At 53.1% G+C, this 14,495-nt stretch overlaps 3 protein-coding genes across 3 annotated transcripts; 2 read left to right on the forward strand and 1 right to left on the reverse strand.

The window, feature by feature from the left end:
• Positions 1-780: 780 nt before the first annotated feature.
• On the reverse strand, positions 781-993 carry COCCADRAFT_42 (uncharacterized protein; the record flags this gene model as incomplete). Its single annotated transcript, XM_007708077.1, has 2 exons — positions 781-860; positions 921-993. The coding sequence occupies 2 exons, from the start codon at positions 991-993 to the stop codon at positions 781-783; spliced, it is 153 nt and encodes a 50-aa protein (XP_007706267.1).
• Positions 994-2,656: 1,663 nt separating this feature from the next.
• Positions 2,657-4,821, forward strand: COCCADRAFT_80617 (uncharacterized protein; the record flags this gene model as incomplete). Its single annotated transcript, XM_007708201.1, has 3 exons — positions 2,657-3,384; positions 3,432-3,578; positions 3,615-4,821. The coding sequence occupies 3 exons, from the start codon at positions 2,657-2,659 to the stop codon at positions 4,819-4,821; spliced, it is 2,082 nt and encodes a 693-aa protein (XP_007706391.1).
• A 3,000-nt stretch (positions 4,822-7,821) lies between these two features.
• On the forward strand, positions 7,822-10,543 carry COCCADRAFT_31661 (uncharacterized protein; the record flags this gene model as incomplete). The annotated part of the gene is made up of 4 exons (XM_007708148.1): positions 7,822-7,835; positions 7,941-8,081; positions 8,199-8,777; positions 8,839-10,543. The coding sequence occupies 4 exons, from the start codon at positions 7,822-7,824 to the stop codon at positions 10,541-10,543; spliced, it is 2,439 nt and encodes an 812-aa protein (XP_007706338.1).
• Positions 10,544-14,495: the final 3,952 nt, after the last annotated feature.

Here is a 14,495-nt window from a genome sequence, read left to right on the forward strand (position 1 = left end):
AACGGTCGGCCTGTCTAGCGCATCACCTGTCCATAACGGGTGGGCAGAACCTGTTAGTCCGCTTTCCCCAACGCCATAGTACACACATTTCCAACGCCAACTAAACCGAGACGTTGTTAGCCGAGTCTAGCACGAGCAGTTGCAGTCGGATGACTATGGTGGCCAAGAATCACTACTGCTGCTTTTGCTGAACACAGCTAGTATCTGCGGGGGATTCAAAGTTGTAGACTTTGCCTATTCTCTCCGACACACACACACACACTTCAACTATAGCTCATCTCATGCTCAGCCCTTAGGCGAACCGCCCAAGGAAGCAGAACCCCCACAATGAAACCATCGTATTCCCAGCGCCTACGTTTCAGCGCCATGCCGAGTATGGGAATCGCGAAACGTGGAAGGATCAACCCAGGTGGGCGAGCATGTACCCCAACAAAAACAGCGACTAGCGCTTGACGAGTAGTAGCGCTGTAACTACAAGGGTGAAGACTGTCATCGCTGCCTCTGCTTGACGCTTCTGACATGTCTCGTTGTCTTGTTAAGGGAATACGTCGAAGCTCTTGGGTACCAACTAATCACGGCGGACAACACTAGATGCATGGTTTGTACAAGATACTGACTTGGTTGCCAATATATGATTTGTGGTCTGTTATGGGTGCAGCCTAGGTGCTTTGAATATTATGTTTGAGTTTGTTGCAGGCTGTCTCTACTCTTTGTCTACCTCCACCACAATCCCCCTTGTCGCCACACTCCATCTTATCCTTCCACTCTTGGGTATCATATCTAGCAGTTGGGGATCTGGGTAATCTCGCCATTTGCGTCGGACTTGACACACATGCCGTGGTTCTGACGGGCAGCGACTTCTATACATCTTGTTAGCTTCTTCCTTTCTCATCTCGAAGGAATTGCAGAGGCAGACGTACGCTCGCTAGCAATGGGAGCAGCAATGGCAACAGCAGCCATGGAGATGATGGTGGCGACAATGGTGAACTTCATTTTGAAAATAGTGTTTAGGTGATTACGGTTGGGTTCGAGAGTATTCGAGTAGAGTTGCAGTCGCGGTAGTTCAAGGAAAAGTCGAAACGGGTGTGTGAGATGGTAAAAAGTCGCACTGCGACAAAGAGTGAATATGAAGAAGAGAAAGGTAGTTTGATGTTTTTGAGGCTGAAGAATGGAATACCTTGGGGCCTCGCCGGGACGTTGCCTTATAACTGTCGACAAGACAGAGCTATGTACGCAATACAACGCCTTGCTTGTCCAGGATCGCTATTAATCACACATTATCCTCGTATATTTCACTTGGTGCCTCAAACCAGACAGACTGAAACCGGATTCTAGATTTCCCTGGCACCATCTTGGCAGTGTATGGGCGAATGCACTGCCTTCTGTCCTGCACGCCTGGCAGGTAGTGGAGCTCTTGTGTTCTGCGGGGTGGGCACGGTCGGGGATGCGAGCTGGCCATGTGTGTCAAGGCTGTCAGAGACGTGTCGATGGCTTCCTGAATTATAACCGACGCGCGTCTGGCTGCATTGGACATTGTCGAAATGTTGCCACTGAGGCATTTCAAGTCATGTCACGCAATGGTAGCCTTGCAGTGAGCTCTCGAAGTAAGTACGCTCATCATCCCGACTCTCCGTCTTACACTCATCACCTCGAATTTCCGTATTACGCACTATCACCTCGACTGTACATATCCTTATCCTGAACATCTCTTAACAAAGTTCTAGACTGAGTCTTGTTCAGCCAAGTCATCGCAATTGCTAGGCGGTTTGAGTGTGCTGAAACAGTACTCAAACTCAACCGAAACACGGAACATTATGTCCCTTGGCAACGATCCTGGAGGCGGCTATGCGATACAAACGAATCCTTAGGCAGCATATATTATGGGTCTAATAATTCTCCGGATCAGGAATACGCGTAAGCTAGCGACGTCTTGTTGCGATGCAAGTATGAAGTATAGATGCAAGTGGTTCGAGTGTAGTGCCCTGGTGAACCAGCTTTCGCTACTAAGTACCTATGTACCTGTCTAGCCGTTTTGGGACCGAACCATTTTAACGTCAAGACACCCCGACTGATGAATATAGTCGCTCGTGGTTGCCACAAACACACAAATCTGTAGAGTAGCCATCATTATGTACGCTCCCAAGTAACATTGAATGGACTTGCAGGACCATCGCACCGCTCACCTGGCCACTTCGTACGCCTTTCGACATTAGCGATATTTTTTTTCACCTTCTTTCCAAATCCTGACATGACGCAAGCTCTAGTGCGGCATTCGTGGCTGTCTGCCTTCTGGATGTCCACACTTTTCGTCGAGGGGACTTGGATACATGACCCAAATGGCCTAATACAAACGTGAGGTGTTAGGTTGAGTCCAAAAGACGGCAGGAGCAACGATGACACCGCCATGCTTGCAGAGGGCAGTAAAGATGTTGAAGAGTTGGTTTCAATCCAGAATCGACATTTAGGCAGCTGTACAGATGTCACATGCGTTGGCACCATCTTTGGTGAAGGTGAGCTGGCCCAAATGATGTCAGTCAGGGTAGTGAGGGTGAGAGCTGGCCCCGCGGCAGCACCTGCCCGTACATCACCACAATCACCTTTACCACGACCGCTTTCCACAGTCTCACTCAACTGGCAATTGTGACCTGTCGAGGGTATGGACTTATACGTCGCGCAGCTCCCCGGGCTCTCTGTAGCCACTCACCTATCAAGAGAGCTTGCACATGAAAACAACATGCCAGATGGTAGGGGTTGGCGCCTAGGTCACAGTAAACACCCCAAGAAGCAACCCAAGGTCTCTTCGCTCAGATCTGACGGCGAACGTTCCACAGCTACCGAAGACCAAGGTGACAGACCTCGTCAACCTAGCTGGCTAAAGACACTGCACAGCAGTAGACCACAAACCCCGGTGAGTACCCTGACTGCAGGAACTGTAGTCGAAGACATTGGAGATGGGCGGGGTGAACGTTTGGAGATGCTAGCGTTGTATCGAGACTCTAAGCCAAAGCTCTCGCGATATACCTCGCTTTTCTCCTCGTTCAAGGACACTACAAAAACGCCCGAGTTTTCGGAACCATGGGGTGAAGAGGCACCACGGCCGTTCGAGGCCTACGTTGATCCACTAGTTGTGACCCAGTCCGTTCGACTGCATATCACCAGCTCATCGTCTCCAATGCCTACGGAGCACCACGGTGGCTTGCTTCGCGTATTCGAGGATTATCGAAAGATTCGGGATCAGAAGGAGCGCCTAGAGATACTGCTAGAAGAAACGCTTCGGGATTGGTCACAAGCACAGGCAGGTTGGTCGTATTCGGAAGATCAATATCACGCGGAGATACGCCGGCTCGAGCTACTTATAGCCCGCGGTACAAGTGGCATGACGGGGTCAGTATATGCACTACGCTCTAACTAGCTTGGTCTAATTACTGTAGACTTATGCAAGCGCGCCAGGGAAGTGTTGTGGATCGTCAGCGGAGGCACAGAAAGACTAACTCGCATGACAACTTCGCACGAGACCATAAGCTACTTCCTGAAGAGAAGCTTGACGCAGAAATCAACCATTTGAGTGAGAAAGGCAAGTTGTAGATGATGGCTCACCCAGCGTTCAGAGTCAGTCTAACTCATCTAGTACTTCGTGGCCGACCGATATCCCCTTCTGGAAAGATGGCGGTACTATCTAAGCGGTTCTCTGACAGTTCGGAATTACTGGTTGGTACTCCTCCTGACTCAGAGAAGACTACACTTTCGCGCCAGGTTCAGAGCGAGCTAGACTTGACTACAGTGCACAAGACTCGGCCGCCGTCGTCTGTCACGGATTCTGATGGCTCTGTCTTCTCGGGAGGATCCGGTGATGCACTGTCAGACGAGACGTCAATTCATCATCAGACGGAAATGCAGCCTGCCACCGAGTGTAATGCCTTCGTCGCTCTCCGTGAACTTGGCACGCTTGTGGCAAGACGACGAGGCTTGCAAGCGGACAGCTTCAATCACAAACTGATGACGCTGCTCTCACAGTCAATGCCGGAAGAACCCTCGGTCGTGTTCGATGATGAGGCAGAGGCAGACCCAGTAACTATGCAAGATATGAGTGTAAATAAGCAGTCTTTGGAACAAGGTGTGACACAGATGCGCATTGCAGGGAGGCTCCATTCACAAGCACATCTCAGTGCGCATCAAGGTCATCATCGACAGTTCTCTTTCGAGCCGGGAGCAGACGAGCTACAAGCCCTCTTTGAGGAAGCTACGCTAGATGATATCTATACCCACTACGAAGGACCTGAGGACTCTGTCGCGCAGGTCTCGTCACATGCCGTACGCTACACACCGGTAACACGGTCAGCAAGGTCCAGACGGTCGACACAGAGCTTAAGCGCAGACTTTGGCAACATGTCAGATTACCCGAGCCCGGCGCCGAGCCCGAGTGGTAGTAGTCAAGGAAGCTCGATATCAAGTGGAGAATTAATGGAGAGCAAGTATCAAGAGAGCCGTCGTGGGTCACAATCCAGTGTGCAGACGGCGTTCCGTGAGGACGTGGGGAGTGGAAGGGTTCAGCCAGGGGACTCGAGTAGGCATAGCTCCCTTGAGAGTTTGCGCACAGGGTCATGTTTGTCCGTCTCGAGGGATGACTCGAGTGGCACAGGACTCGACAACGGTTCCCAGGCCGGAGCAACAGCGAGCATAGGCAAGGCCGGAGATGATACATCACGTGGTGAAAGCAGTGGACCAAAATCGACGATGATGTCGCCACCGCCAGCGCACAAGAGGCAAGGCCCGGGGGAAGGAGAGGATAAAGGGTCGGTGGACATGGCAGCAAGTGGATGAGGGGTTTTGCGTAATGGAACAGCGGATGACGAGTGGTTTTATCCAGGCAGCTCAGTTTGGTATTGATTGGACGGTAGCGTAAGGTGGGAGGCGCTTCGGTCTGAAGAGGATGATGAAAGTATGTCACACAGGAGGGGAGAATGGTTCAACATGGCCATCTTCTTTGCAACTTGCCTCCATGATCTACGGTATACGTATCAACAAGCAATGGCTAAGATGGTATGAAACGAAGGGGGGCGGGCGGGCAGGCAAATGTTCTAGGCGGGTTTGACTGCCGGGCGGCTGCCTGTTACAGACCAAGAGGGTCTGGACAAGACGAAATGCGATCGGGGGGGGGTAGGTAGTGAAATTACAAAAGGTTGCTAGGTTGAAATAACCAATCTTAGTGGGCGGACAAAAGCTAGCGAGATGAGTAAACCGTAGCCAAAGCGGGAAGGAAGTTGAGATCAGAAGGGGCTCGCGCGCGTGCAGGCGCGGGATTTACGTTTGACTACGTACTCACGGTAAATAGGGATCCTGTGTAACCATGTTTGCCGCCCTCCCTTCTGTACCATGACGTCGAGGCTCTTTTTTTTCTATTTTAGACATTGATGGAAAGTCTATGGCATCACGAAGTTGGTAACGAAAAAAAAGGGAGAAGATTCTGGACTTTTGATCTCCCCTTGTTATTGTGTGAGTGAGAAGTGGCTAATGCAAGCTTCAGGGGAGAAGACAAACAGGGTCATTGAAAGATTGAACCAAAAAAAAAGAGACCGCGGCGCGGAAGAGTAAGGATAGTTTGGAGGCGTTGCTTGACTCGGACTAATAGTGACGGTGGATGAGCTCATGTGGTGAACGTCCAGCCCTACGAAAAGACCCCGTCGTGTTTCGGGGCAGTTACTACGGTGCTGCAAGCATACGCGTTGCGACGGCATCTACTCGTCTGGGCGGAAATGAATCGGCAAGTGTGGCGTCGAGTGTGGCGAGTGTGGCGAGTGTGGCGAGTAGGTAAGTGGGTCTGTGCCACAGCGAGAGTTCGGTGGGGTGGGGGCCAATCAGAAGCATGCACATGCCACGGCAGGGCGGGAACATTGCGAAAGGGATTGAGGCGCAGAGCTGCAAAGCAGAAAGCAGAAAGCAGCGTAAGTGGTGGGACATGTCCCGTTGTCGATCAGTATGCTGCAACAAGACAGTTTGCCACAATTATTTTTGTTTGTGCATTGAGGTCTAGAAATGGGGACATGGGATTACCACGACCTACTGCAGGTGCCGAATGACTAGATGGAAAGGTGAGCGATTGGCCTGGTAGTGTCAGCATAAGATGCAATGACCAACCGGGACGGGCGGTGGGTGTAACCGCAGGACAGAGTGACGTTTGATTGCTGGGATGGTCAGAAATTTTGAGCCTTCTGGGGCCTGGCAAGGGCCCAGGGAAGCCAAAGGGCCGAGCGGCGGCGCGATGACGACATGGGGGGGGGATGGCGGATGGGCTTTTTTTTATGATGGACGGAGGGCACAGGAGTTGTCGTCTCGGGCAAACGCTCACTAAAGCACAGTCGTTAATCTCGGGTTGACAGGTGATGGGACAACGTTCAGGATTAAGGTGAATCCGAGTAGGCGGGTAGCGGGCAGGCAGCGAGGCTGGCTAAGGGCAAGCGAGAGGGCGCCAACGGCCGGCTGTGGGATTGGTGGGTGGGCACAGGACAGGCCGATAGGATGGGCAGGCAGGCATAGCGACGAGGCGAATTGGCGGGGTGGAACCTCGTCTCCGATCCGGCGCACAAACGCAGGGGAGCGCTGGCGGCAGCAGCAATAGCAGCATGGGAGAGAGAGGGGGGGGGATGTGTACATGGACAGGCAAGACAAGCGGACAGACAGAGTAAGTAGTGCGTCGTCGGTCTGCATCTGTCGCGTGGAGTGGGAGCGAGTGCAGTGCAGCGGACCAGGGCCGTCAGCGCAGCCAGCAGTAGCACAAGCAGCCAGAGCCAGCATCGCATCGGTCGACGAGTGGAAACGGGGCCCTGGCCGGCATATGTCATTTCGCATTGAGGAGCCAACGCACACGGTAGGCGCCATGCGATTGCCTGGCGACCAAGGGGGCATAGCGCGCGAGCGGAGGGCTTTGTCAACGAGTAAATTACGGCAATGCACACGGAAGGGCTTGGTGAAGCCACCATGGGAGCCCCGTGCGCCGCGGGCTGGATGTTGGCTGGACGGGGGGGGATGTAGTAGTGTAGTGTGTAGTGTAGTATGGGCATCCGACTACCACTACTACAGTACATCGAGTACCATGCCGTCGGTCAGAGGCAAGCAACATGCTCCGGCGGCCCTTGTGCGGGATGGCGACAGCTGCAGCGCAAATCGGGGCCGGATGCGGTACAGCACAACTGGAGGGCGGCTCGCGTCTGCCGTAGGGCCGTGGCTGTGCAGGCGGCCGGCTCTGCGCTTGTGTGCTTGTGCGTAGTGCTGGGGAGCGCATCTGTCGGCTGGGCCCATGTCGCGCCGCACAGGTGGAGCAGCAGCAGCAGCAGCAGCATCCGGCCTAGCAGCAGCTAGCTGGGGCAGCGTTAGAACAGGCCCGCAGGGACCATGTGAATGTGTGGATGTGCATGTGTGCGTGTGTGTGTGTGTGTGTGTGTGTGTGCCTAGACCCGATGCTCCACCCTTGCCCACGCGCGGCCCTCGAAGCAATTCCGTCAAGGCCATGGTGGATGCGCAGGTCGCTAGCTAAAAAGACGTCTGACCACCGACCCTGGACGTCGGCCTGTGGCTTGACTCTCCCAGGCTCGCCTTTCTCGTGGCAGCTGCTCTCTGTTTCATCAACCCAAGATCCGCTTCCTACGTTGCTGCTGCTTCCCTCGCTCCCTCACCTCCCTCACCTCCCTCACCTCCTCCCTCCCTTCCTCCCAGCATCAACATCCCCCCGCCTCCCCACTTCCACCAACAACCCAAACACTGCCCGTCAACCAGATGCTCCCCGAATCTCCATCCTGCTAATCGCCCGAGTGAAAGCCCGATGCCATGTTTCGAAATCGGTACGTCACGCCCGCCGCCATGCCCAAGCTCGCATGTGATTTGCGCGCGTCGCGTTCGAACACTGTCTTTGCAACCACCTGCTGACTGCCCACCCCCCGCTCCAGACTGAACAGCCAGAAGCCCGATGGGAAACTGCTAGAGGACTTCAAGGCAAACTTCCCCCACATCCAGCAGCGCTCCCATTCTCTCGCTGCGCCGCCAGGCCACTCGCTCGCCGATGTCTTGGACATTGCAAACCCCTCCCGGTACGTCTTCCCCGACATGGCATTTCCGATCCGTCGGGACGCATTTGCGCGCAACCACCGACATGTCAATGTCAACCAAGTCATGCACCAACCTGCTAACTTTGATGCCCGCGACAGCCAGCCCGACAGCCATGAGGACATCAAGGACCAGGACCCCACGCCGCGAGGCAACAATGAGCCCTGGAGGTTTACGCCCTCGCTGCTCGACCCAAACAGCTTTGCCTTTACCTCCTTTGCAAATCAGCCGCCTGGCTACTACACCCCGACGCCGGGTGGAACCAACACGCTCTACCACAGCCAGGCTGGCGACCTGCACACGCCTGGCTTCAGCTTCGGCTTAGGCACCCCACTATCGCTGCCCACTTCGGAAGGCGGAGTTCACGCCGGCCAGATCGCACCTACTGCGCACCTGCACGGCTTCAACCACCATGCGCTCGGCTCTCACCATTTCCAAAATGCCAATCCCTTTGGTATGCAGCCGCAGCATTCGCAGTCGTTTGCGCCCCACCAATTCACCCACCAGCCTTCGGCTTTTGACCAGCGCCCCATGGTGCAAAACCATGAGAATTCTCCCATGGACAACATGGTGCCAGAAGTCGAGATGCAAGAGCAATCGCCTCTCATAGGCTTCGCACCCCATTCATACGACAGCATAGCATCTGCAGTCCAATCTGCACCCCCACCACCCAATCAAAAGTGAGTTTGCAAAACACGTGTCATTTTTTTTTTTTTGCGCAATACCAACTAATCTGGATAGCTTCCGATACCACGTCACTCTGAATGCGCCAACAGCTATGGTCAAGCAGCCAGACGAGGTTCCGGTGACGTATTTGAACAAGGGACAAGCTTACTCCATCTCCTTGGTCGATACGGCTCCACTCCAGGTCCCTTCGCCATCTCTCAAGTACAGGACCTTTATTCGCATTTCATTCGAGGACGAGCAACAGCGCCAGCGACCTGCGTCTTGCTGGCAACTATGGAAAGAAGGCCGAGGCACAAACGAAGCCCACCAGCGCGGCGGACGGCTGCAAGCCGTTGAATTTGTTGACCCGAGCCAAGTTGGCGGCGGCGAGGTCCAAGGCCGACCCAGGGTAGAGCTGGAATCATCCTCGTTTGACGGCTTCGTGGTAACGTGGACGCCCGTTCCCAACGCTTCGCCCGAGTGTTCCTTGGCTGTGCGCTTCAACTTCCTTTCTACCGACTTTAGCCATTCCAAAGGTGTCAAGGGCATCCCGGTTCGACTTTGCGCAAAGACAGAGCTGATCACCGAGACCGCTGGAGCATCGCCTCAGCGATCAGAAGCTGAGCTCTGCTACTGCAAGGTTAAGCTCTTCCGAGACCACGGCGCCGAGCGGAAACTGTCCAACGATGTTGCGCACGTCAAGAAGACGATCGACAAGCTCAAGCAGCAGATTGCGCAAGTCGAATCTGGCATGAAGGACTTTGGCAAGCGGAAGCGCAGTGGTTCAATTTCCAAAGGCACCATGAGCCAAAGACCAGGCAAGGTGCCCAAGCATAAGCGGACTTGGTCCATGTCTTCGACAAGCGACAACCAAGGAGCTCGCGCGCCAGCTGAAGAAGATCTTCATATCAAACTGGCGTCTTTGCAGGACATGTTCAGCTCGACCCGACCTGTCAGCGTTTTCTACCTCAAGGGAGAAGCACAGGATGACCCAGATCTGCATCCAGTTGTCTTGGGCGCATCATCCCACGATCTCTCCAAGCTGGACACCAACGTGGATGCACAAATGTGGGATGGACACGATCCGCAGACATCGACTTCGTCGGTGGTATCCCCAACCCCCAGCTCACAATCTCTGCAATCAGAGAAACGTCGCGCCTCTTCCTTCCAACGCCCGCAGCCCTTCCAACCGCCCTCGCGCATGTCTTCAAACGAGTGGCGAAATCTTCCGCAAACCGCTACAGGCGATCTCAAGGGCATGGTCAATATGCACGGAGGCGCAGACGTCCCAACCAAAGTCCAACGACCGTATTCCGACGATCACGCGCTTTCTGGATGGATCGAAGCTCTTGGCGTTGACCAGACGTACCAGCCACCACCAGAGCCCTTGCTCAAGCCAGTTGCGTGCTTTTTCGTGCAGCCCAGGCTTGCCGGACGCCAACCAGAGGACAACTATTTCCGCGCCGTATACCTTATGGATCGCACTGTCAAGGAGCTTGTCACTGGCATTGCAATGAAGCTCAAGATTGAGCCTAGCAAGGTGACACGGACCATCCGCGTTAACCAGAAAGGACTACAAATCTTAATGGACGATGATGCAGTCAGCAAGATACCGGAGCAACAGGACATGACGGCTGAATTCCACGAAATCGGCACGCCTCCGGCGCATTCGATGAAGCGCGAGTGGGACGCCGGCCCTACAGACATTCAGGTCGATGGAGATATCAGCGTCACCGAAAACGTCCATTCGACTGGCTACGAACTACGCCTTCTCTTTTAGGCTTTCTCTGCCTGTCACTGAGTAAGGCGCCGTTCTTTTTCACCTTGATACCCTGTTTTTTTCCGGCAACCGACCGACCGTAATGACCCCTACCATTTGTCTCTTGGAGTCTCGCATCGCATGACACGAGTCGCCATGGCTTTTTTGCTTCTTTTTTCTCTATTGCTTCACACAACTCGACCGTTTGGCATGTCGCGCTCTTGGTCAAGCGACGCGCTTGAGTTGAGCGATTGCTTCTATTTCATGTGTCCTATACCTTTCTATTCTTCTTTTCGGTGCGACGACGATACCCATTATACCATTACCATTCCAACTTTCCCAGAGGTTAAGATTGCAAATCGACGATCTGTTACGAACATATGGCGAGATACACATACGCAGTACGAGGAGGGCGCGTTGGGGGTTGTAATTTTTTTTCCCTTTCTCTCTCTCTCACACACAGACAACAAGCATGGGCTACTTCGTTTTCCACAGTGCACATACCCAGATTACCCTGGAAGCCTAATCAAAGTCTTTTCGCTCCTTGAACTGTCGCAACATGTCTGATTTTCTTTCCTTTTCAGTCAAATTTTCAAATCATCCATGTCTTAAAATGCACGATGTGCGACCGAAGCTGGACCGGATGCTACGCACGTACGTACTCCACTAACATTATGACATAGTGACATTCTTTTTACTCCACGAAGCATTTTCTACCCGAGCAAGTGTCCGTATCACGATTTGTCCATAAATGTCACTTCGCATGCTCTCGACGCCTTGGCGCCCTCTAAACCTTGACGCGCTACCACCAACCCCGGAAATTAAGCCATGTACGGGCGCTTGCTGAGCTGAGAGGTAGAAGAAAGCACCTTTGCATCGCCAGCTCTGGCATTATCAGCTTCAAGGGGAGCAAGGGCGTTCATAATGGGCATCATATTCGCAAATGCATGAGGAAATGGCCATCGGAAACAGGCATATCGCATCCTTCTACGCTCAAGTGGGGGCCCCTGAAAGTAAGAAATTGAGGGGGGGCTGGCGGGTAGTGTGGGTAGAGTAGCCGATGCCGCCAAAAACACGTTCCGGCCCTAAGGATGGCGCGCCCGAAACTTGATGTCATACTGCAGCAAGCCGCTCACGAATCACGACGACGACACACGTGAGCCCGAAGAGACGAACCGAAGGAGCAGGGAGTGGAGGATGCGCTGGCAATTACAGAACAGGTGTCGAGTAAGAACGGGCCGATTGAACCTGGTAGGCGGTCTTGTTGCCGAGTCGTCTCCTCACTTATCGTACACTTGAAACATGTGCGCATCCTACCGATTGTCGCTTGCGTCACATCCACAGCCTTACCATCGCAGTTTATGGTTGTTTATGCGAGCGCTCATGCACGGGTGGTCTGATGGTATACACACGGATCGCGGCACACGGCACCCATACTTAACGATTTTATGGGGATGCACAGGCTATGAAGGTCTAGGTACACACCTAGAACCAGACTATCCGAATAACCGTTGCTCGGCATTCCTGTGAACCCATGCTTTAACATTAGTAGGGAGCAAACGTGCACGAGGGCCTCGAGCGCATTCCCTTGAGCATTGTTCTTTTTTTTTTCCTATCGTTTTGCCACAGGGCTCTGAAAACAGAACAGGACGCCAAATCCGAGGCGGCGTACATGTCATGTGTGCAAAGCCTGCTGGTGCTAGTCGAACCGATAGTGAGTACACGAGGATCCAATAGAATGGCGCGGTGTGTTGGTTGACGACGCTCCCGTTCAAAAAGCAGCCTGGTAACGTTGTAGTAAAGTCTACATTACATATGTAAGTGTATAAGGTTATGCATGAGCCAATGAGCGGGCAATGGTCTAGTCGGAGATCGACACGTTGTGTAATCTAGCGAGTCTGGCAAGTGGCGAGGTAATGTGGCTGGACCCTCGCCTTCGCCACAACGGCTCGCGAACGCTGGACTGTGCCACACTACTCTATCTCTATGCGGTACGCTTGTCATATGCAGGTCGGTCACACGCTCTGAGTCAGAGATCAGAATTGCCTCTCGCACTCGAATGACGCATGACGTTAGCACGACTTTTCGCCACTCAAAATATGGCATTTGGATAACGTAGGTGTACCGAGGCGAGGGTACGATAAGATGATGCCGCACCGCCACACTAAGACGTACCCCTCGCAGACGATCTTCATCACCTCGCATGTCAGAGTGGGTGCCTCACTCTGGGAGCAAAAGAATCCCAGTAGAATGACCGAGGGATCAACTTATTGTCGAGTTCTAGACTGGTTGCATCCCCCCGCTGCTACGGTACCGTAGTAATGAAGCGTGTCAGCCGTAGTCTGCAGATCGTAGTGTGCACTGGGTGTAGATTGGGCTTAATTGAACAGACTGCGGCCGTTGATCAAACGGAACGATTTGCCATGCAAATGGCTCGGTCCAAAAAAAAACTAAACTACATACTAGTAACATCTGTAGACTTTGTTCGTGCCCAGACGTCGATTGGACTGCATTTTTATCTCTCTCTCTCTCAAGCTTGAAACGCGGCCTTTATCAGCCATTAGTTTAGTGCATTTTTTTGTGAGGGTGACATATGGTACGTAGCGGGCGGCGGCGGGCTGAGATTGACGGCTTATTCCACACCCTAAGCTAAAACAAGTCATGGGAAAATGTTTGTCTTTGACGTGGAGATTAGGCTCTATCTCGTGCTTGTTTTTGGTGGATCTTGAGGCTCCGGCGCGAATGAGTCAGGTTGTTGGTTAGGACCTTTAGCAGAAGGTTACTATGAGCTGGGTAAAACGGAGACCGCTTGAAGGGGGGGGAAGCTATTTGTTGACTAGTATGAAATAGATAATGATGCAAGACAGGGCCGGCACGATTACCGATCCCAGAAGCCAATAACCCGCGCTTCGCGAGCTCATCAAAAGGGTTTTTTTAGACAAAACGCCAGTTGGTGTAAGGTTTGGGAGAGAGGAAATATTTGGGGGGGGGGTTTTAACCACCGGCGTACCATAGCCTCGGAGAACCGGGGTTCTCTCTTTACTTTTTTTGTTTATTTTAACCCAAACAAGTAAAAAGTCCAACTTTCCCTAACCGTTTCGCGTGTAGAGAGCGAGAGAGGGAGGGAAATCGAGCCCAAGGGAAAAAAAAAGGCGACGAGCTGAGAGCGGCCCCAAATCCCCACTCGCTTTCGCGCGCTTCTTGCTTTCCCCCCTCCCCCTCCCTTGTTTGTTTTTTTCCGCGAAGGCCACGCCCTCGGAGACAAGGGGGGAGGGGGGGCGCCGCACGTGGACGCGGTGGATATGTATCCAATTACGGCAAATCCAGAATATGTGCATATGATCACGTCGACGGGCAGAATCTTTTTCTTTCAGCTTCTTGGGTGAAGAAGGCGGGGATAGTAAACAAAAAAAATCCTAGCAAGATGATGACTTCATACTACGTTGCGGTCAAGCAAAGAAACCCCCCCCCTAGATCACACACCTCGTAAGAAAAAAACAGTGGTTTAGATTGGGAGGAGAAGGAGGAGGAAGAGGAAGAGGCCCGACTGGGGGAGGACAAGCGCAAGCATGCATCCCCCGATGAGCGGGCGATCTGCCTATTTTCCCTTTGTTATTGCCAGCCAAACAAGAAAATTCCCCACAAAATGCGACAAAGGGCTCGCTTCCCGATGCCTGGTACCTGTTTCCTCTCTCTCTCTCTCTCTCTCTCTCTCTCTGCGCATGCGTGTGTTGTTAAGGCAAGTAATCAAGCCAGGCTTCGGGGGCCCGATCGGCACGCATCTCCGTTCCCCCCCCCTCCCCCCCTTCCCACCAAAAGATTACAGATTGGCGTGTATACACACGATTGCACAACACATACGTGCCGCTTTCTATAACCCTTTATTGAAAAAAAAACATGTCTCTTTTCCCTTTCGAAATGACTTTCCACACACGGCGCGCGATTGTGCAAGCAAAAAAGCGGGCAGGCAAGG

The sequence above is a fragment of the Bipolaris zeicola genome (genome assembly GCF_000523435.1).
Source record: "Bipolaris zeicola 26-R-13 unplaced genomic scaffold scaffold_0, whole genome shotgun sequence".
Classification (NCBI taxonomy): domain Eukaryota; kingdom Fungi; phylum Ascomycota; class Dothideomycetes; order Pleosporales; family Pleosporaceae; genus Bipolaris; species Bipolaris zeicola.